Below are 22228 nucleotides of genomic sequence, written 5' to 3'. Positions count from 1 at the left end.
GATTCTGAGGTTGCGTGCATGGTGTGTGGGGTGGGCTCTGACTGCTGCGGGCCTCCAGGAGTTGTCCCAGTTGGAGGATTTCGATTTTGTCAGAGTTGCGGTTGAGGCAGCTGTCCTTCATCCAGTGGGTGACTGCCTTCATCCCTTTGTGAAACATGTTCTTTTCGGCTGTAGGTTTGTCAGTGATGGAGAGAATCAGCTAGGTGTTGGCGTAGGAAACAATATTTAATCCGTTGTGTCTGGCGATGGCTGCCAGCGTGCCATGTAAAAGTTGAAGAGGATGTGGCTCAGTGAGGAACCCTGAGGGACACCACAGCTGATCTCTGTAGGTTCTGAGGAGAACGGTGGGAGCCTGACACTCTGGGTTTGGTTGGTGAAGGAGTGGATCCACTCTAAGGCTTTGCCGCGGACACCTGCATCGTGGAATCTGGTGTAGAGGGTGTGGTAGGAGATGGTGTCGAAAGCATCAGAGAGGTTCTGGAGGATGAGGGCTGCACTCGAGGAGATTGCGAATGTCGTCTGTTGTGGTGAGAGTGCAGACTTAGTGCTGTGGTTGCTTCTGAAGCCTGATTTGGAGGTGTCCAAGGCAAGGTTTGTTTCGATGAATTGGTGAGTTGGGTATTGATGGCCTTCTCGATGACTTTGTCTGGGAAGGGGAGCAGAAAGATGAGTCTGTAATTCTTGAGGTCAGTTGGTTCGGCAGATGTTTTTATCAGCAGGGGGTTGATCTCTGCATGTTTCCAATTTTCAGGGAAGGTGGTGGATTTGCTGGAGTAGTTGATAGTGGAACAACACAAATGGGTAAAGATACGCACAGCTCAAATGTAGGTTGTTCAAGGTGATCGTATGTTGTGCGTGCTCCTAAGGTATCATTCTCCATGCCAGTAGAGTGTTACTGAACAACCAAATAAACAGCAGATCCTAATTAGGGTGTGTCCCTTAGGTCACAGCGGTGGAGCCCAAAAAGGGTTAGTTGGTGTCTTCATGATATATAGAACGATCCAAAGTCTGAATGAAGATTTGTGTTTATAAAGTTTATTTTCAACAATTTTGGTTAACATGCATGTTATCCAATCGGTAAGTGAATCTTGAGGAAAAGTTCATAATCAATCATAATAGGAAAAATCCCAACGTATTTCGGGCATCAACATGCCCTTCTTCAGGGGTTGGTCTGAAAATCCAAAAATAAACATGCGCTATATCCAAATGTCAATGCATAAAACAATGTCTAGCACCAAGACACCAGTGTCAAACTGCATGGTACATGCTGAGAATCAGAGTACAAGTCAAGCAAGGAAATTCAGAAATGTGTCTGTGTACGTGAAAATGAATGGTGAACCAATAAGTCGCGTGTAAAACCACCGAGGTGAGTGACAGTGATGACGAAAAAGAAAGCATGATGTGCTTAATCAGTGTAAAAAGGCAGAAAACACGTTAGGTGTGAGTCATATTGATCAATGGTGAGCAGTGACGATTAAGAAGGTAACATCAGGTGAGATGAAGTTGAGCAGTTCCCAGATTTCCACATTGCATTTGTTGAGGGAGCGTGTGTTCAGTAAGATGCAGCTGAGGTGGTCTAGTCCAGTTCTTTCGGGCTGTGCAGTTGGTAGGTCTAGTGTGGGAAGGCAGGGAAGGTGCAGTTGCAGCTGGTTCTTGGGTGTAATTTGGTGATGCGGGCGGCAGGCCGTTGAGTGTCCGGCATTGAGGGAATGGAGGATGCTGATGTCACAGCAGTGAAAGGTGTGGGGGACAGGGTCCATGGCGCTAGGTGCGGTCCAGGAATGTATGGGTGCAGACGGGATTGCCTTTGGCATGCTTTTGGCATGCCTGCTGAGCAGCCACCATCAGGTAGTGATAGGGAGATTGGAGGAGCTGGTCAGCTGGGAGGCAAGAGGCAGGAAGCAGTGCTGGAAGGGGTGGGACCACAGGGGCCAAGCAGCTGCAGGGGTGGGAAGCGGACAGGCACAGAATGGCATGGAAAATGCACAGAAAACAGCATAAAAAAGGCACAGAATAAAGAATAATACAGAAGAATAGAGAAAAATGAAAAGACAGGAAATCAGAGACAGAACTCACTATTGGACAAGGGATGATGCACAGGCGGGAGCCTGTGGATGGAGGAGGGCCTCAAATTTGATGAGCTTAGCGGGGGCAACAGCTACCAGGTGGAGCTGGGCGTCAGGGGAACAAAGGACTCTGGGAACCCATGCAGTTCAATGATCTTAGCCAGGGGGAGCATATATGTATTGAATAAGGTTTGACCCATGGAAGAACCCTGAGGTACTCCCTGCTGCTGAGGATGATTATCCAGTGATGGGTCTTCCTGGGGCTACGCCTCAGGCCACAAACGGAGTGGGACAACTTAGGTCACAGGGTTTGATGTCCCCTGGAGTCCGGTTGAAGTTCAGCTAAAAACAAGTTGCCACAGGCCTACTGGTCCCCAGGTACAGCTAAACCAATGATTCCCACTAACTGACGATAACTTCCCTGCTGGGTGACCAGACTGCACTCTGATGACTCTCTCAGATCCATCAGACTCAGGTGCAACTATTGAGGGTCGGGACTCGGTCTCCCTGGCTGAACATTGGCACTCAGTGGCGGTCAGGCATTCTTGGCTACCAACTTACAAAGGCAAGTTTCTTCAACTTTTGTAGCCCTACAGCTGTAATAGGAAGTCAGCCAACTGACTTCTGGAGTCAATTCAATTCAATTCAAACAAGCTTTATTCAGATCATACAAAATGTCCACAAAAGCATACTAAACAAAAATATTAAAATCCATTTATAGGTAAAAAGAAAAACACATCTAAATTAAAAATATCAAGAGGCACAGCTTCATCACATAGATTAAATAAGCACAAACGCTAAACAGGTGTGCCCACATAACTTCATAATTCAGTCTTTCTAGGTGAGCAAGTTCATTCCTTTGTTTCATTGCCATCATTATATAACAAATTACTGCGTTACATACTGAAATTTTTTCCAAGTTTCGTAAATAATTAAAAGCAGTTTTATAGGAAAACAGGCTGTTAATTTTAAAAATTGGACGGAGATACGCTTTCCTAATTTCTGTATAAAAATGACAAAACAATAAAAGTGAAGGGTACTTTGTTTAGACCTGCCGTCACACGGACAGTTTGGCATGGTGGAACACCACTTACCCCTTTTAGGAAATGCAAATAAGAAATGTAAAGTGCTCAATCTTAATCTGGTTAGGTAGAATCTATGTTGTACATTGGTTACAAAAACGAGGTATGGTTGTAAACCCATGACCAAAGGACCCTCAAGATAAGATATAACAGTTTTCTCGGGGTTTGAGGCCTCGTCTCTACGGGCCGCCCTTACACTCAAAAAACTCCTTTTTAGTTCAACCTTTCTGAGGTGTTGTATATCTACTGATTGAAAATCATTCACAGTTAAACTGCATTCTTCTAGAAGACTGGCAATATAGCTTAATCAGGGAATATTTTTACAACCATCTTGAGACAAACAATCTAAAATAATATCCCTCGTGAAGTGAGTTTCTTCCCCAACCCAAACAGGGTGCCATGCCGGTAAACTTTGTTCCCGACGCGTCTTGAAGAATAATTAGCCGTGTGGATTTGAGCCACCAGAGAGAAGACTTGTAATCGATCCTCCTGGCCTTTTGAATTGAACTTTACCTTTGCTGTGAAGTTTACAACCGAGTGGGCACTATAAGTGGGCGCCAACCATTAGAGGTACCCCTCGTTGGGAGTACCCCACCTTGGACTCTTCAGCCACGGTGCACAGGGTCCGTATATAATCGGTGGATCCCTGTACTTTGGCCCTTCTGTCCTGAAGAAGTCCATAGATACGTGTGGCTGAAACGCGACTGTGTCGACATTCTGTGGAGGAGTCTGTTTCAAATGTGAATTTCTGCTAGACTATAGCATAAGCGTCGGTTAAAATAATTAATTTGGGGTAATTGGTTTCCCCTGGCGCTGTTATAGGACTACCTGGGAGTGTAGCATTGAAATTCAGGAATTCACACATAGATATATGTGTTTTGTGTAATTTTTGTAGGGCTGTGCTGTTGTGTAATTAGTGTGTAAATATGTATATGTGATGTATATGTTGTACATTGTAATATATGGGATGATTGAGTGCAAGTGAAGGTACTCTTGTTGTATATAATCATTTGTTGATTTTTTCGTGTGCTCCACCTAGTTGTTTGATATATATATATATATATATATATATATATATATATATATATATATATATATATATATATATATATATATATATATATATGTGAATGTAATTTGTGTATTCATTCCTTAAAAATTCATTTTTGGATATATCTGTGTTTTTAATTTAACCTGGATTATAAATAAATACTGAATCGATCCCTCTGTGCTCCTTTGTATTTGTATACATCTTTTTGATGTCATGTGCTCATGTACATGAGGGTAATTTGGGCACAACCCCCATTTTTCCTAGTACGAGTTTAAAGCGGCCATACTAATTAAATCTTGAATATACGGAGTTCCAGTTTCCCTGTGCAAGATAATTGAGGGTGTAGCAACAGGGACAGCTAACAGGCGTCTTAAAAAGTTGTTTTCAAGAATATGTAATGACGAGGTATCAATCTGACCACATAGGGCCCCCCGTAACAACTCCCAGTAATACACTTCACTCCGTACAATTTAAGAATCTCCCGAACCGGTTTATTACCTATTTTTTGGGAGAATCTAAAAATGGCCTCCACTATTCGCACAAATTTTCACTTACATAGGGTTACGTGTGTATTCTAGTTACCCTTACTATTAAAAAGAATCCCTAAGTAAGGAAATGTAAATGTTCTCTCTATTAGTGTCCCGTTGATAAAATTAGATTTTGTTTTGATGTTACTTTTACCACAGGACATGACCAACATCTTACTCAGGTTAATTTTCAAATGTTTCTCCGTCATAAAACTTGTAAAATTATCCATCAGAGTCTGTAGGCTGTTAGCTGTCCTAGAGATCAGGACAGCATCATCGGCATAGAGTAATAGGGGTGTGGCCCGCTTGCCAATCATTGGGACATCTACCCCCAAATTTCTGTAATGAAATGTCAACACCATTTATATAAAGTGAAAACAGGAGGGGGGCAAGAGTACAGCCCTGTCTTACTCCACTGGTGATTTTAAAGTGCTTCGTGCATTCCCCATGTATTCCATAGCGTATCTTTGCGGATAGCTGAGCACAGATCTGAGATGGGAAGCCAATAATATCTTCTGGGGCACTCATTCCTCTCAATGTCTCCCATAGCTTTTAAGTGATTCACCAAGTCAAAAGCGCTTGATAAATCCACAAAGCAAAGGTGGAGGGAGCCCTCCCTCGTAAGAGTATATTTTTCTATTATTAGATCCAAATTCAGGCACTGCTCAATTGTACCAACACCACGTCTAATGCCATACTGTGCTATAGATAAAATATTATTTTCGTTTGACCATTGCTCTAACCTGGCCAACAACATTCGGCCCATGACTTTAGACATTGAGTCAAGCACAGATATTGGGCGATAACAACAAGCACTACTTCTGTCATCCTTTTTAAAAATGGGGACTATCTGGCTCTCCGCCCATGTGGCCGGTATCACACCGTCAGTTGTTGCATTAAAGAATTTAAACAGAACGGGTACCCAAAAGTCCATATTGTGTTTAAATACATCAATTGGGACTCCGTCGGGGCCTGCAGCCTTACCACTGGAACTATTCTTAAGGGCTGTTCTGATTTCATCTTGAGTTATGCACCCTACATTAGTTTTATTTACGGTTATGACAATTTTATCCTGAATGTTTAAAATACCCTGTTTGGATTCGTTAAAAATTGCTTCGAAATGGGTTAACAATTCCTCGGGGTCACTAATGTATCAATCTTTACTGATTGAACCTCTTTGAAGAAGGTTTGATCCAAAGTTTTCCTGAAAAGGACAGAATCTTTAAGGTCGGCGACTTTAATTAGATTCTCCCACACATTTTCCCCTATCTCCGATTTTCTCTGTTTAAGGGCTTTTTTATATAATTTTCGTAGGGTACTAATCACCTCCCTATTACGCGGGATCATTTTTAATGGCAACTTTAAATCTCTATTTAATCTAGAACATTGGTTATCAAACCATCTTGGGGAATGTGATATAGTTTTCTTACTTTTCCTTCGTAAATTATCTTAAATTACTGTAGAGATAGATTGAAAGGCCTTAACAATGTCAAAACTGCTTGCGGATTCATCCAAACAAGTACCAATATGATCTTTGATATTTAGTAGGAATCTGTTTGTAAAGACTTCTGGGTCCACGTCTGCCCATTTAATTGAGATCCCGTTTTCCCCCTGTGTTTTTATGTCTGTTTCGTGGATACCTGATTGAAATTGTTTGCTAAGGGAGGTTCTTAAGCTTATTGATACTGGATGGTGATCACTCAAAAGGCTTGGAGAAACAAAGCATTCAAATATTAAGGTCCATAGGTTTATTGAAGTGATGAAATGATCGATACATGAGGACGACCTTACTCCTTCAAATGTATAGATATTATCTCTGTCTTCCCGTCTACTTTCTTTTAAAACCTTCTCTGTAATTTCCAGGTTATGCTTGGACATAACATAGTTTATAATTTCACCATAGTTGTTATATGGGAAATGTACAGGAGCACTACTTGGTTCTTCTTCCTAACCACATTGAATTCCCGCTATAAGATCACATGGTTCTAAATTAAGATCTCCCGCCGAAATTAGGGAGCAATCGCGACCTACATTCTTCATGAAGTCCGTCAACTCATTATCCAGGGATACAATGACCTCATGTCTCGAGGCATTTAAACTGTTATTATAAAAATTAATAACTATAATATCCTGTAATCCTTCTACAGAAAAAAATAGAAACTGGAAATTCGGCGACTTGGTATAGTATTTTTTTTAAGTCAGTCTAGAGGACAATGAAATAAGTACTGCTAAACCACCGCTAGCCCTGCCTGTCTTTGATGGAATAGCATTAGTTGCAATAGTCTTGAAACCGTTTACAAAGAAAGCATCCGTAAGACATGTCTCCTGTATTAAAACCATATCACAATGTTCAAAACTTTTAAACCAGTTTACATCCTGCAATTTATTCCTAACCCCCCCCCCACATTCCATGTCATTATATATAAACCTTCAAACTGTGATTGACTCGGACAATTTCACTCAACTTCTGTTATAGGCCTTCTCTTATGTCCCACTATACTAACTTCACTCGAGCTCCTCCCCGCATCCTCTGGAACATCTAACTGAGTGGACAAGATAGACACGGGGGACAGGGGTAACTGAGCAACAGGATTCTCCAGCGGAGTTGGACTTAAATTATGTAGTCAATCGCAACAGTCTAAAACCAACAATGGAGCGAATCTGTTAGCTAGATTTAAAAGAGGTAATCTTTGGGTAAATCCCTGTAGCGTACTTTGATTATTTTGTACCTGCGGCATCCGCCATCCATTCTGAATCAAATAAGGTCTATAAAAAAAACAGAGGTAATAGGCGAATTTTATTGGAACTAAACTCTGAATTGGTACTCCCCAGTCGATTCAACAAAAATCCCACAACTCGCTCATTATTGAAGTTTGCGACTATACAGTCTTTTGGAGTCACTTCTTCTGTCTGAGGCTCTGGGGTGACTTTACCTTGAGCAGGGCACCACAGGCATAGTCCTTTCCTTACTTAATCAAGGAGCAGCAGGTGTAGTCCAGACTTGGTGCAGCTTCTCTTCGCTGGGTCCATGGGAAAGCAGCGCAGTCCTTCTTTAGCCCCTTCTTCAGATCAGATGGAATCTCAGAATGGGAGCCAGGGGTGCCACCTTCAAACTTAATTAGTGCCCTCGAGGTGTTATATTTTCAAATTAGGCCCATGCAGCAAAGCAGCCTATTTCGTATAGTGCTCTAGAAAATAACATTTCAGCTGTGAACATTTGCACACATTTACATGCACAACAATGCTGGATTTGTTTCTCTGAAACTACTTTGTTTAAATTTCCAGCTTTGCACAACATTATCCCGATGCCTTGAACATCATGTACTAGGCCTTTCTATGCACTAGGTACAAAAGTCGTCCTATTTTCATCTACAAGGCAACAGCATTATCCACACATCCATAACATCACTAATCTAGCGCGCACATTGTGAAGCTGCTTTTTAATATAAATATTAGGCATCCTGATAGATTGGTAGAGGAGGCACTTCGGCTGAAGGTCCGTGCAAGCTGAGAATCCACCATGCACTGGTCTGAAATTCCGTGAGAGGTGTCCAACTCGAGACCAAGACTGGCTCCTTCACTCTACCTGATCAGGTAATGGGGCTGGATCATCCCTTGAGGGGATTCTTAGCTCTACATCCATACACACTCTAGGTACACTCAAAGTAGGGTCTGCATTGTAGGAGTATATTAGATTACCATATTATGCATATGCCCGCATATATGTATTGCTTCAGCACCATGGTAGAAATGTATCTACCGTTCCCTCTTTCAGTGCATGTAATCTCCTTTATTTGCTTCTGTCCCCTAATCAGTGCAGCACATGTAATTTATACAACAATAAAGTTGGTTCAATAAATATATTGAAAACATCTGACTGTGCATTCTGTATACTTCTTTAAGAATAAGGGAACATGAGTGACTGAACGAAAGGTTCTGTACCGTTTACACGATTCCTGAGGAATCAGGGTTGTCATGTTCAGCGGTTGCGAGAATCCATTCTCTCCCTGGTAATGTTTAGGGGGCTTGTGGTGGCACTGTGAGCTAGCTGGTCTATAGGCCAACATATCCTGTGTGGGTGTCCGAAATCAGTCTAGACACCAAGCCCTTAGTTTATGCTGTCCAAAACAGTACGCAGATCCTACGGATTAGTAGGAACTACATGACAAAGGGATATGGCGACTACTGGCTGATAGACCCTCCTGCCTAGTGACAACTTCCTGTAAAGTACGGCATCTAGCTAGCCCAGAATCCACAAATCTGCCCACTACCGTCATGGTAGATTTGGCTTCTTGGTGTGTAACCTCCATAGCCCACCCAGCTGTGTGGCTACCTGGGTGCTTCTGTCGCATGGAAAAAACTGTTTGTCCACATTTCTTCATCTGTTCTTGATCCCAACCTGCCTGCAAGAACAAAAGAGCAGTTCCTCCTATGTGTGTCCACCATTTGCCCTTCAAAGACGGCTTCCACTTTAAAGCTTGCCTTTTGGGCTCACACCCTGTTTTGCCCTCTTGCTAGGGAAGGGTCATATCTCTTGTAATGGCTAGCTCTTTGTGTTCCTTCCTGAGAGGCGTTCACACTGTCCCCCTAGGAGGGCAGAAGGCAGTCTCATGGTCAGCAGCCTTAAACGGTCACAGGAAAACGTTGGGCAACAAAGTGGCTACTTACTAAAGTTGCAACTTGTGCAAAGGTTACACTAAATTCAACCTGAGCATCCAGTGGGGTTTAATGCAATGATTCTTTTGATACCTTGAAGTATCATATTTAGTTGCCCAATTCAGACGCTAGTTCCTCAGAGTTGTTCGCAGGTAAACCCAGGACTCGCCAATAGTAAAACTAGCCTTTCTACAGTAAAAATAACAATGTGGGGTTTTTATTGTCAGGCCATGTAAAGACATGTCCTACTTTTTATTATACTGCACGCTGCCTTAGGGCTTGTTATGCCTCCCTTATGGGTATTTTATATGTATGTAAAATGAAGTTTTGGGCTTTGCCTTTACCTTAAATGGCAAAGTTGAGTTAGCAGTTTCAAACGGTTCTGCCGGCCACCAATGGCAGGCAGGGAGTCACACTTTGGTTTGTCACACTCATGTTGGCATAATAATTGCTGCAGTCCATGAGCGACTCTCTATCTTCCAGGCCCTAGGGGGCACATGCATCAAAGCTTTTTGCGATCGCAAACGGTGCGAATCTCAAAAATCGGCCGTTTGCGATCGCAAAATCAGCTTTTGGTATGCATGAAGGGTGAAGGCCCTCGCAATTTGAGAATTCGCAAATATTTGCGAATTCTCAAATTGCGATTGCATTTAAGGAATCGCATTTTGCGATTTCTTAAATGCAATGCATGAAACTTTAAAAAATAGCGACTTCGCACTTAGGGGGAGAAAATTACCATGAGGTTGAACCTCATGGTAATTTGCGAAAACTTTGAAAAATGCACTTTTGTGCATTTTTCAAAGTTTCATGTTGTGCACACACATGCCCTTAGGGCATGTGTGTGCACAACATATGTGCACAGATTGATTTCAGGGGTGCAACAGGGTGTCCTTTGGACACCCCTGCACCCTTGAAATCGCATTCTCAATTTACGATTCGCTAATTGCTAATCGCAAATTGAGAATGTCTTCCCATTCATTCCTATGGGCCTTTAGGCCCATAGGAATGAATGGGGAGGTATTCCTTAATTGCGATTCGCACTTTGCGAGTCGCAATTATGGAATTTTAGGAAATCGCACATTTTTCAGCAATTTCTTCATGCATAGGCTTTTGCGATTTCTTAATTGCAATTCCTTAAAAATCGCAATTAAGAAATCGCAAAAGCCATTAATGATGCATGTGCCTGCTAGTGCCCCTAGGATAATATAGTATAGACTTATAAGTATGTTGACTTATGCTACTTGTGGGTGTGCCTATCAGCTATATATCTCTTAAGGGTCAGAGCAATGGCAGCTCAGGTCTGTTTAGAAGGCCTCAGTGCACCTGCAGAGTCGACATTAAATTAGGTCTATCCAAGTCTTGATAAGACTGTGTGAGACTTGATAAGACTGAGTACAAAGCCAAATAAACAGGCTTATGTAAAACAGAATTTAAAGTCACCCCTTATAGCTTTATTCAAAATTAAAATCATTACAGCAGGAAAAAAATGATTAGTAAATACATTATTAATTAGCTTAATCAAAATAGGCACAATCATAACTTGCAAGAGGACTAACACATGGTCAGTCTTTGAATCAATTTAATAGCCAGACCCAAATATAAAGAAAACAAACAGTCTAAGGCAGATAGAGTCTGTTTAAAGGGCAAAGAACGTATCTTACATATCCCAAAAAATGTAATCTATTACAGGATTTAGAAAAGCCACACACATTCAATGATGAGCTATGGTGTAATAGGGTTGAACTTGCAATGTAGCAGTCTAGTAAACGACTGAACATACGAAAACATAAGATACATTCAAAAACAGGCATCTATAAACACCTTATTTTCTGCATATTAATTAATAAGGTGTGTATGGGAAATTGAGGACATTTTATCACGCTGATATACTACAGAACTACAATAGACGGTTCAACTAAGAAATGGCTCACAGAAATGGCTTGAGCTAAGGTTTTTTAAAGCTACAAAAGCAGAGACATCCTGAGCAGGGCTTCCTTGTAAGGAACGCACATATGAGACCCTGGCGTAGTCTTCCTTTTTGCTGATTTTCTGAAATTGAAAAGCACTCCGAGACATGCTTGTGTGAAGGCTCATTCACATAAAATAAACGTGGACATTTCTTTCTTCTTATGTATATGAATGTCAATGCACGATGCTTGAGGCCTAGTCAGGCTAACTAAAGCTCTTCTAAATAAGGCATCGTTTTCTAATTAGTAAAAACGCTCCTACAATCATAAACGCAAGAGGTCAAAGACTCAAAGTGGCAAAGTGTTTTATGCTCCACAGGCAGGGCCGGACTGACTACCGGGCGTTTTGGAATCCTGCCGAGCTAGGGGCTGATTTTCACTGCGGTGGGGGCTGGTTTCGTTCATGGAGACCTGAGTGTACTTCGAAATAATTAAAGCAAAACTAATTTCGTTCAGTACACGAAGGTCCCCATCAACGAAATCAGCCCCCAGCTCAGCAGCATTCCATAACGCCCAGTAGCCAGTCCGGCCCTGTCCACAGGGCGATTCTTTCCATGTCAAATGGCTGTATCTAGTGTCTCTCCACCTACCATGCTGCATGATGACTTTTGAGTTTGTTTTTCACTTAACTAATTCACAACTTTCTTCAGCTGACAACATGGTTAGCAATTAACATTGAAATTATGAAATCCAAGGTTAAAGTGTTTAATGATACAAATCAATAGGCCAGCAGCTCATCTTTTTACAGTTTGTTACTGGCACAAATATATTCAGTCGAGCAGTACTCTGCTCCATCTCTTTCCTTTTCACAATAAAATCTGGAAGACATGTCATGCATGCTGGTTACCTGTGCACTGTTTGGTGGATAGTAGGAGTTCAGACTTCCTAATCCAGGGGCCGCAATACACATGCAGCACACTCTCCTTCATTGCGCCGGGCGCACCTTTCAAAGTTGCACCCGGCGCAATGAAGGAAAGTGGGCCGCATTATGGGGATTGCGCTGCCCCCACGGCAGCCGCTAACTCGTGCTGCCCTGGGGGCACCGCATTCTTGTGAAATACGGAATGTCTGCTTTACAGCCGCTCTGTGTTTCACTGTGAAGGGGACAACCCACCCGCTGCTTTGAAGGGGATTAGAGATCCCCTTGCATGTGGCCGCTGTCAGTGGTTCCCCCCGCCTGCATGGGGATGACTGGAGGTCCATGGGACCACCTTTACCTCTTCAGAGGGCTGCTCTCAGGAGGCGCACTGACAGTGCACCACCTTTTAGGTGGCACCTCTTGAGGGCTTCTTTGCCTCTGCTCCCGCATCAGTAATACGGCATGACCACAGGGCACAGGGATGTCCTCCCATGCAAATGAGGGAAGGCCCCCTGCCGATAGCACTGGTGCTTTATGTGTACTAGCGCAATTGGTATTACAGAAGGGGACGCACAAGCCTCTAAGGCCCCTTCTGAAATACCAAAGTGCCGCGGGCGCGCAAAGCGGGCGCAAACACCCGTTGCACCCCGGGGCACTTTATGTAATACACCTGCAGGTGTCTTAGCTAAACCAGATCAGCAGTTTTTGGTCCCAATGTTGGGCAATGGGAGGGTGGTCTATAGTAAACTTGGCTTTCTTGCCAGGATATGACCCACAAACTGCTTGCTTAGTGAATGGGAGATACGTTTTGCTAAATGCTGGGACCAGAATCATACATATATGTTCAAAAAACAGGTTAGTCTTGGAAGGAGTGGTGGACCATGAAGCATCAGACCTAAATAAATATATACTGTTCTTGTGAGGATGAAGATGTGATAAATTGCAATGTCCATTATTGTTAAGGTTGAAAATTATCATCTAGTATATGCTACCAAGATCGTGTATGCCATCCCAGCTACTGCTAGGTGTCACCTGTTGTAGGACTGCACAAACACATACTGTGGACTTTGGGTCAGCCCACTGCTCACCATTGATTTGCTGTCATGTAGCTTGTATCTACATATTTCTTATTCAATAGTTCCCCTCCTCTTCTTACGTTTGTCCCTCTCCTCGAGCTTAACTTTTTGTATCATCCTTTTGATTGATAGCTTGTATCCTTACACTGCTCACCTTCAAGGAACTACTTTTATATTTAGATTTTAGAAATCCATGAGAGTGCACGTGTTTTCTTGTTCTCTTCAATGCGCGCTGCTTCTCCCACCAGATCCCCTCACTCCTGCACTCTCTGTGCTGCTTACTCCTTCCCTTACCTCGTCCATTGCTTCTCCCAATACACACAGTCCTGCTTTGCAGATTTTTACAATTTTTTAACCTTGTCACCCTCCAAACTTCTCCACTGCTCCCTCGACCCCCTCCTCCCTGCTACTCCATACCCTCTGTCCTGGCATTGACATTTAACCAGATCATCCTACCCGCTCCTCCGTTGCTTCCCTTCCCTCTACACCACAATTTCTTTACTTCATTTTTGATGTCTTTTTTAAGGGTCCAGCAGACACAATTTGATGTCAGGCGACTCTTTTTCATTTGGTGTTTACAAGCACATTACATTCATTCTTTTGTTTGCTGCTTGAAGATGGGTGAAGATATAACCTAGCTACAGCAGATCTTACCACGTCAGAACAGTTGCGCCTTAATGGTGGATCCTCGCTTTGGTCTTTTTTGGGGAGCCGATAAAAAAGCTTATTTATCCAGCGTGAATTTTCTTCCACAGGGTTAGCCTTTTAGGCTGGAGGTAGCTAGAAATGTGAAGCTTGGATGGGTGGGTGCAAATTCTATACTCCTAAATATGAAATTGATTGATCCCGAGACTGCAGTGAATTAATCAGCTGTCCTTTTCTTGGAAAGTATCTACCCATTACAAAAGCATGTTGAATAGCTTGCCTCTGACCGACTTTTCTATTGGCACAATAATGTTTACTAAACAAGCATTGGCAAGGGCAATAGGTCTCGCCTTTGCGAGCTCTACTGGCTTTGCCAATGTTTTTTAGCCATGTTGCAGAGCAGCGTGACCGCTGTGCAACATGGCTGTAAGTAAAGAAAATGAAAGCGCTATGGCGCTGCCATTATTGACAGCATCATAGCAGTTTTATGTTCTTTACTTTCAGCCATGTTACAAAGTGGCTGTGCTGCTGAGCAATATGGCTGAAAAAAACATTGACAAAGCCAATAGATCTCATAGTGGCAAGACTTATTGGCTGTGTCAATGCTTTTTTTTTATTATTTACCAATCCAAGATGGATTGTTGGGTTAAACAAGTATGTTGTGTGTGTCAAATCTAAAGATTCAAAACCTAAATCTTCCAAAAGCAGTCTGGAGTGACCGGAAAAAGAAAACAAGCTTTTTCCATGCAATAGGTCTCACAATTGCGAGATTTTGAGCAATTGGCATTGTATATGGCAATGCCTTTTATGTATGTGTAAAAACAGGCGGTCATTTACAATACCAATAGATCAAAGTTTCTAAAATGCGAGACCTTTTGCTTTGCAAATGCTTGTTGTTTACAAGGCACCATGCTGCGCTTTCCCATTAATAGAGGCCACGCCCCTTTCTCTAAAAGAGTTGTGTCTAAAGAAAGTACTTGCCGCTATTAAAGTGAAAGTGTGGTATGGGGCGCTTTTACCCAAAACAAAAATTATTTGTCAAGTTGACAAACAAATGCTTTTTTTGTAAAAGTGCTCCATTAAATTGCGCTTGGCCCGCTGAATGCCTGAATGTTGCAGGAAAGCATGTAGTGCCTGCAGTAGGAGAAACGCATTAAAGAAAATAGAGCTTATAGACTAAAGAAGACATACTGTGTAACAACCGAAGTAATAGGGCCAGTCCTCATGGGAGGTTACAAATGAAGACAAGGCGTTACTAAGGAGGGACTAACAATCCTATTAACTAATCAGAAGACAGCATTTATGAAGGACAATGACACAAGCCAATGACAAATATGGGGGGAGAGTGGACAGGGCTTCAAGTCCATACTCCAATACACCATGCCTCGCAGTGCAGCGCATGCCCTACCCAGGCTTGACCTAACCAGTTGCACTGACAAATGAAGACAAAAGAAATGCCAGTGACAAAGAATCCAACCAGTAAGTAATGGATCTTTCTAAGTTCTTTTTAGGTTTCGCCTGGCGTAGCACTGCGCAGCAATGTTCGCGCAGGCGAAATCTTTTGAGAATCAGTATGGGGCTTTAACCCACCTCACTGTTCCATTGGCTAGCTCCATAAATGTAGGCTAGCCATTGGAACAGAGATGCGTCAGTCATTGCCCGAGCAGATCGTGAGGGTTCCGGCGATTTTTTTTGCTTTCCGCCCCTTGTAGAACTTCATTGCGGCAGTGGGCGGTTCCTTTTTTTTCTGCAAGGTGTGTTTTTGTCATTCCGCCGAAGATGGCGCCGGGGCCCGTCGACTTCTCGTTGCTTCTCGCGGCTTTCACTGGTGCGCTCGGTCTATTGTGACTTTGCTGCTGTTGCTACTGTGTTCTTGTCTTGTCTGTGTGGCCGCCGAAGGAATGTTAGCGGCTGGGGTTGCGGGCGCAGGTTGTGACTGGTGGTCATGTTGATGCTTTCGGTGGCGCTTGAGGTGGGTTGTGGCTCTGAGTGCCAGCAGCCCCTCACTATGCTCCAGGCCTTCACTCTTCCACAGGCCCTCGTTGTTCCCGAGGTCCTCCCGGTACGACAGACCCCAGCCGTGCCATCTGCCCTCTGTGCGCTCCAGGCCCTCGCTGTTCCCCAGACCCTCCCTGCATCCCAGGGCTCTTCCTTGGTGCCTGCATGCACTGCAGTCAACACAGAAAGTCGTGGGTCTTCCCATTGTGCACAGGACATGCCTGCAAACTCTCTCTGCCTAGAAGATGCACCGCAATATTGCTGCCACTGATATGATTCTACTGCCGTTCCTGCAACACCCCAGGTCCCAATAGTCAAAAAGACAAATGCATTTCCAGAGGGTTGGCATGCTCAAGACGTGAAGGACAACTAAAGAGGCCAGAGCAACAATGAATACGCCTAGCCCGGAAGGAATTGATTACTTACTGCCCTTATTGTGCGAGTACCATACTGGGTTATTGAGTTGCCGTGTGTGGAGGCCCAAACTAGCCGTAAACAGCGGAATACCATGGATCTGGAATAGATGTCCCTTGTTCGGATAGATTTGAGCACTCCTGCCCTCCTATTGGCAGCCAAGGCTTATAACGGTACTCCCCGGGACCTGCGCCTATTTTGGCACCCAATGCTGACACGCCGCTGGTGGGAGCCGAAGCTGAGATTGTGTTTTATTTCTAGGCTACACTCCTTTCTTGGCCATGACAGGAGTATTATACCGCCCCCCACACACACACACACACTCTCAATCACTCTCCGTTCGATCTTTACACTTCTTTTGCTGTTTGTCTTCTGTGCCTGTTTTCATGCTCTTTCTTCATCCTTGTTTGCCGTCTCTGTCCCTCTTTGTTATCTGTCCTGGGTAGAGCGTTATGTTATATGTTATGTGTATTTGTACAACTCATCCAAGAGGGTATCCTGGCGCTGACGCAGGAGTTGTATTATTTGGGAGGGAAATCATAAAATCTTGGAAGTATAAACTCAAAGACATCCGTCTACAGAGACTCGGGCACGTCGGTGTGTCCGGCTGCATACATGCGTGTGTCCGATAAACACGAGGGCCCGAGCAGCGGATGTCTGCACAGTCACTTTCCAGCTGAAACGCCGCTGCAGCGCTTTGTGTTCGACCTCTGGGCGCCTTGGCTCTTCCTGTGAGGCAATTTGCGCAGCGGAGCACAGATCAATAGCCTTTGATATGAAAAGAGTCCTCTACTGCCACCTTCTGGGCGCTCTGGGAACAGGCCTAGCTCAGAGCCAGGCAGAACAAGGCTGCCTGCGGACATACGAAGGTCGTACAGTACCGGGAAGGGCAGAACCGCAATGCCTGTCTACCTCACACCCTCTTGCATCGGACACATACCGAGTCAGTGACACTCAGTCACAATGATCTCGTTGCGCAGTAGTGCGCAGTCTGAATATCCGCAGCTTTCTACATGCGCTCGGAGTAGGTACCGCTCAGGAGTTTGCTGTTGCGTTATGTTTATGTCACGAAAAGTCGCGGCGAGTTCGGACACATCGAATACGTTGTATTTTCTTATGATTTGTTTTATTTTACATGCAAAACTCAGGTTCTTATTTACAAGCCCCTTGCCTCTGGTCCGTCACTCCTTACCCCCCCCCCCCCCCTCCTATAAAAGTGACACATTGGCTGTATTCGGCCTAAACGCCGCAGCTTCTGTCTCCGCAGTGGATCAGCTTAAAGTGACAGATGGCTCGCAGCAGAGAGGCCGGGGCGGGGCGGGGCATTGTCATGCACTGCTCTTCTGCCCCATTGATGAGAGGTCTTGCAGAGGCCCACATGCTGTGCTGTGCCAGAGCTCGAGGCATTGCTTGGTGACACTCACATTCCTCTTGAGAGAATCTCCCTCACTGACAACTCTCTAGATATTTCGGTTTCATTTGTTTATTTATTCAATGTAATTTTATATAGCGCGGACTTTAACCAAAGGTGTCAGTGCTCTTTACAATAGAACCAAGTACGATACATAAGGAGATTTACATACTTGCACCTAACAAATACAATCGGAATAGTTAATAAAAAAGGTAAAATAAAAAGAGAGGTGGCAAACACAAAATCCAACGTACAGGAATAGAATACATATTTACAGCGTCAGGAAATCCTAAAGAATAGAATAGGATATATTTGTAAAACAGAAGCCCAGAGATGTCATAAGCCGTAACAGGGAATTTAGTCCTATCTCTATGGCCGTCCCTGTTTTACGTATGAACCTGGCCCCCGCTGATATGATCCTTCTAAGGATGCGTGTCTAGGAGGCTGCCAGGTTTCCCACTCACGGATGATTTAACCCCTTCCATGCTGATGACGAACCCCAGCCGTCATGCACTACAGTGCTCGTGTGCTGATGACGGCTGGGGTTCGTCACGGCCCACCCCTGTTCGTGTTGTTTACAGCCCACCAGGGGAATCGCGGCCGCATGGAAGGGGTTAAGAAAAACTCCTGGCCAAAAAGAGTCCATTGTCACGCCCCGAGCGGGCCTTTGCTGGATAGGGCTCTGGGCGGCAAGGCATTTTACTCCCTTGCCTGCTGTTGGTGGATAAAGTAAGGCAGCACGAGGTGGGGGGGCATTTGTCTTCAGACGTCTGTACAACTTCTCCAACGCACTCGTTACACTCACAACATAGCCACATAGTTTGTTGGGAGGGAGGAGGTGTGTGGAGGCACTGAGGCAGGGTGTAAGAGCGAGATGGGAGCGAAAGGGAGGGGCTAGTGTTAAAAACACCACATGCGGCATGTTTAACAATGAGTAAAAAGCATTGCAATTTTAAACGGAATCAGCGGTGCAAGGTTTACACGGGCACAATACCCAAAATACGTCCCGCAACCCCAATAAATGAATGTCCAGTAGGATACTTGATTATATGGCAAAAGCAGTATTTGCAGTGCCTAACATGGGTTGGTACTGTCCGGTACTGAGTACCGTCACTTTTTAGGTTTTGCCTGGCGTCCATGCTGGCCCTGGAGGGTGCGTCCCGATGGGGGGAGGGTGGGGAGGCTGTGTGTGTGTCTGTATATATGGCTCTGTGTATTTGTGTGTGTGGCTCTGTGTGTGTGTGTGGCTCTGTGTGTGGCTCTGTAGGTATGTATGTGTGTGGGACTCTGTGTGTGGCTGTGTGTTTGTGTGTGGCATTTGCGAGAGATTAAGCTATTGGCATTGCAAATGACAGTGCCATTTATTTATCTGTTTTCAAAACCAACACATACACCCAAATGTTGTCATTTACAATGCCAATAGCTCCAACTTTTTCAAAGGCGAAACCGTTGCATTGTAAATGCTTGTTAGATTTGTTTTTAAAACAATAGACTGACAAGTGACTGTGAATGCGCTGTCTTAGGTGAGACCTAAACACCGTTGATTAGTAAAATAAGAGGTTAACCCTTTTACGGTGACGTTTTTTATGTGGAATGGTCATGCACACTGGTACCTCAGCATGAGGTCTGAATCTATATGTTTTGTGCTATCATCTTCCATCAAGTTGATTGTTGAGGAGGCGGAGATGCGGAGATATGGAGGGTAGTATAACCCCACCACCCCCTTCCGCTTCAAAATGTGGGCCCTCAGTGGTTCTATTCTACTTATGTCAAACACTCCACCTTCACAAATCCCGCATTTGCCCCTTCCATAAAAATGGTGGGATAGGGGCTAGAAATCTTTGCCACTCTTGTCAGCATGGGGGACTGACCCGTGCGGTGTGGATGTGAAGACTCCCTGTTTTCATTAGCGAGGATTATGTTACCGTGCTACTTTTAACGGACATCGGCGGCCTTTTCCACTTTAGGGGATGAGAGCTGTGAGGCCCCTAAGCGATTTTACTGAATGCCCATTGCTTGATTTGAGTTTCTAGTGTGCATATTCTGTTTCTTGGGTCGCCGTATAACCATCCCTACACTTACGGGTCGAATTAACTCAAAATCTCCTGGCTGTCTGATTTTTCCTTGACTATTCAGACTTTTCTGAAAGTCCCCTGTGTATCCGACATTTAACGCTACAATTGGCAAGGCTGCCCGTCTACTATTCCTTCGTTCTAGCCTGCTGGGGCCCTTTCTGACTGATATGCTTTGGCCTGCCCAGAAATTTTGAACGGGGACCTACTTGACTGACCCGGATACTTGGAACTTTGTGCCCTGCCTAAATTACTGAGATGAATTGCGCCCTGATGAAGGAATCCTCTATTGTGGCACTATTCCGAAACACGCGTCGGCGCTTTTTTCTGTCTGGTTGATGAGCTGGTTGAGTTGGTTGAGTCTAGATGACTGGTTTGTGAGTATGTGCTTGGTAGTATGAGTGAGTGATGTATCTGTCTTATTTTATTGTTCTCCTCGTTCCTGGGCTGATGGTACATGAACTATATGCAGTCCTCATTTAATGAACTATGTATTTTTGTACTTTGCGCTTTTTGTACAAATATAAATGATAATAAAATAATTTAAATACCATTAGCTGTTCTGTGGGCATTTTGCATTTTGCACTTTATATTTTGGAACTTCTTAGTCCTTTATATTATTGGGAATTGCCCCTTCATCTTGTGCTAATAGAAATCTTTGTCGTCATGTCTGGGCACAGGAGTGGCTTTATTCTCAAGTGGGTTCACCTCAAAGAAGGGCGGAATTTGATAGGGTGTGATTGATAGTGACGTCATGAAAAACAAAGAACCTACCAAGGCAAGATCAAGTTCAGTTAAAAATCACTCAACGGTGTGAATAATCCCTGCTGAGAAAATGTAGTTTTATGTAAACATTTCACGCAAATTGATAACCTTGGCGTGTGTCCTCGTCTATAAAATGAGAAACTCGTGACGCAGAATAGATGTGGTAAAGGAATGAGTGAAATCATAACATTTCTCTTATGTTATTTCCGTAGATCTTCGCGAAAGAAGCGGTACGACCAGTAAGCGGCGCACAGTTAGAGACTGCGACCCGTGATGAAGCTACTGTACCTGCCTACCTTCAACGCTACTCATACTTCCTGACAGTCACGTGAACATTTTTTTAATATGGCAGAATGGCCCATTCTTTACTTAGTATATAGGTCAGTGGTTCTTAACCTTTTGACCTCTGTCGACCCCAAGTTAGTCATTTCTGGAACCCGGGGCCTCCCACTCAATCATTATTGGAATCCAGGGACTGCCACTGAGTCATTACTGGAGGGGCCCAGTAATACGCGTTTCCCATTATTTGAACCACATACAATACACACAAAAACAAGCATTTATGGAAGAAATACACAAATTATTAAATGTTTTATTTAATTCACAAAAGAATACATTAAAAAAAATTCACGGGAAGTGTTGAACTTTTCTTCATTTAATGGAGGCCACTGATAGTCCGAACTATTTTCTGTGTGATGCGCTTGCACTGCTTTCATGAATCAATCTTAGGATACTAACCTAATTTTTAGCCTCCAATTTCAAATTCCTTAACATTTACAGAACTTTTTTTAAATTTTCAGCTTTACATTTTGCCTCTTTATTTCTATACACTTTATTAATCTGAGCAGGCTTGGCGAACCCCCATCGGTCCCTGGACCACAGGCTCAGAACCACAAATCTAGGTTATGCAAGTGATAATAGAAATAATATTTTCAGGTTTTTATGCTGCCTTATTTGATTGTCAGTCCGCATTTCCTATGTATCATCAACCTTTTACATGCTTTGTTAAATGCATATAACGAAGGCTATATCAACCCTATATAGATGCAATTGCCATGCAAAATAGGAATCTGTACTCCTTACACTCTCAAATGCTACTATTTCTGCTAGGTAAAGTGTTATTTTGCTTAAAGGAAATTGATTTTGCTGAATAAATGCTTAATGAAATATGAATCCGTTTTTTGTGTGTTTTTTTGGTTTTTTTTTTACTGTGTGGTCGTGGTAAGTGACAATTCTGTAAAAGTAATTCAACAGCGTACAGTAACACTCAGCTTGAATAATGTCTTGGTCCAATGATCCTGCTGCCACATTTCGGAATACCGTAACATGCCAGTAGTATGATGAACGTGGGTGTGACATGGAAGATGTGGTGTTTTTGTGGGAGGGTTGTGGCTGTTGCAGGTAGGATGCAGGCCTAGTCTGTAGACTGAATGGCAGCGCTTGCTGGGGGACGATTGGCTGAGTCTGGGCTTGGCATGAGGGTGAGAAGAACTACCAGAGCAGGGTTAGAGTGGGGTGATTTTCTCTCATGTTGCTCAGCCTGGTATGACCTCTTCATGGCATGATTCGGGACCCTATGGAAATGGCCCAGCAATAGGTTTGTTTACTTTTCCAGGGTCCTGATTGTCCGAGGCCCCTG

At 43.7% G+C, this 22228-nt stretch overlaps 1 protein-coding gene across 1 annotated transcript in view; it reads left to right on the top strand.

Moving 5' to 3' along the window:
- LOC147727765 (C-X-C motif chemokine 10-like) overlaps positions 1–21762 on the top strand; it is a 95091-nt gene extending 73329 nt beyond the window's left edge. Inside the window, exon 4 of the mRNA XM_086961776.1 lies at positions 20802–21762. Coding sequence (XP_086817902.1) covers positions 20802–20832 — 31 coding nt within the window. The 3' untranslated portion in view covers positions 20833–21762. The remainder of the gene's footprint in view (positions 1–20801) is intronic.
- Positions 21763–22228: the final 466 nt, after the last annotated feature.

The sequence above is a fragment of the Lissotriton vulgaris genome, chromosome 3_1, assembly GCF_964263255.1.
Source record: "Lissotriton vulgaris chromosome 3_1, aLisVul1.2, whole genome shotgun sequence".
Taxonomy (NCBI): domain Eukaryota; kingdom Metazoa; phylum Chordata; class Amphibia; order Caudata; family Salamandridae; genus Lissotriton; species Lissotriton vulgaris.
Note: the sequence above shows the minus strand (reverse complement) of the source record. Positions and strands in the feature narration are given on the sequence as shown.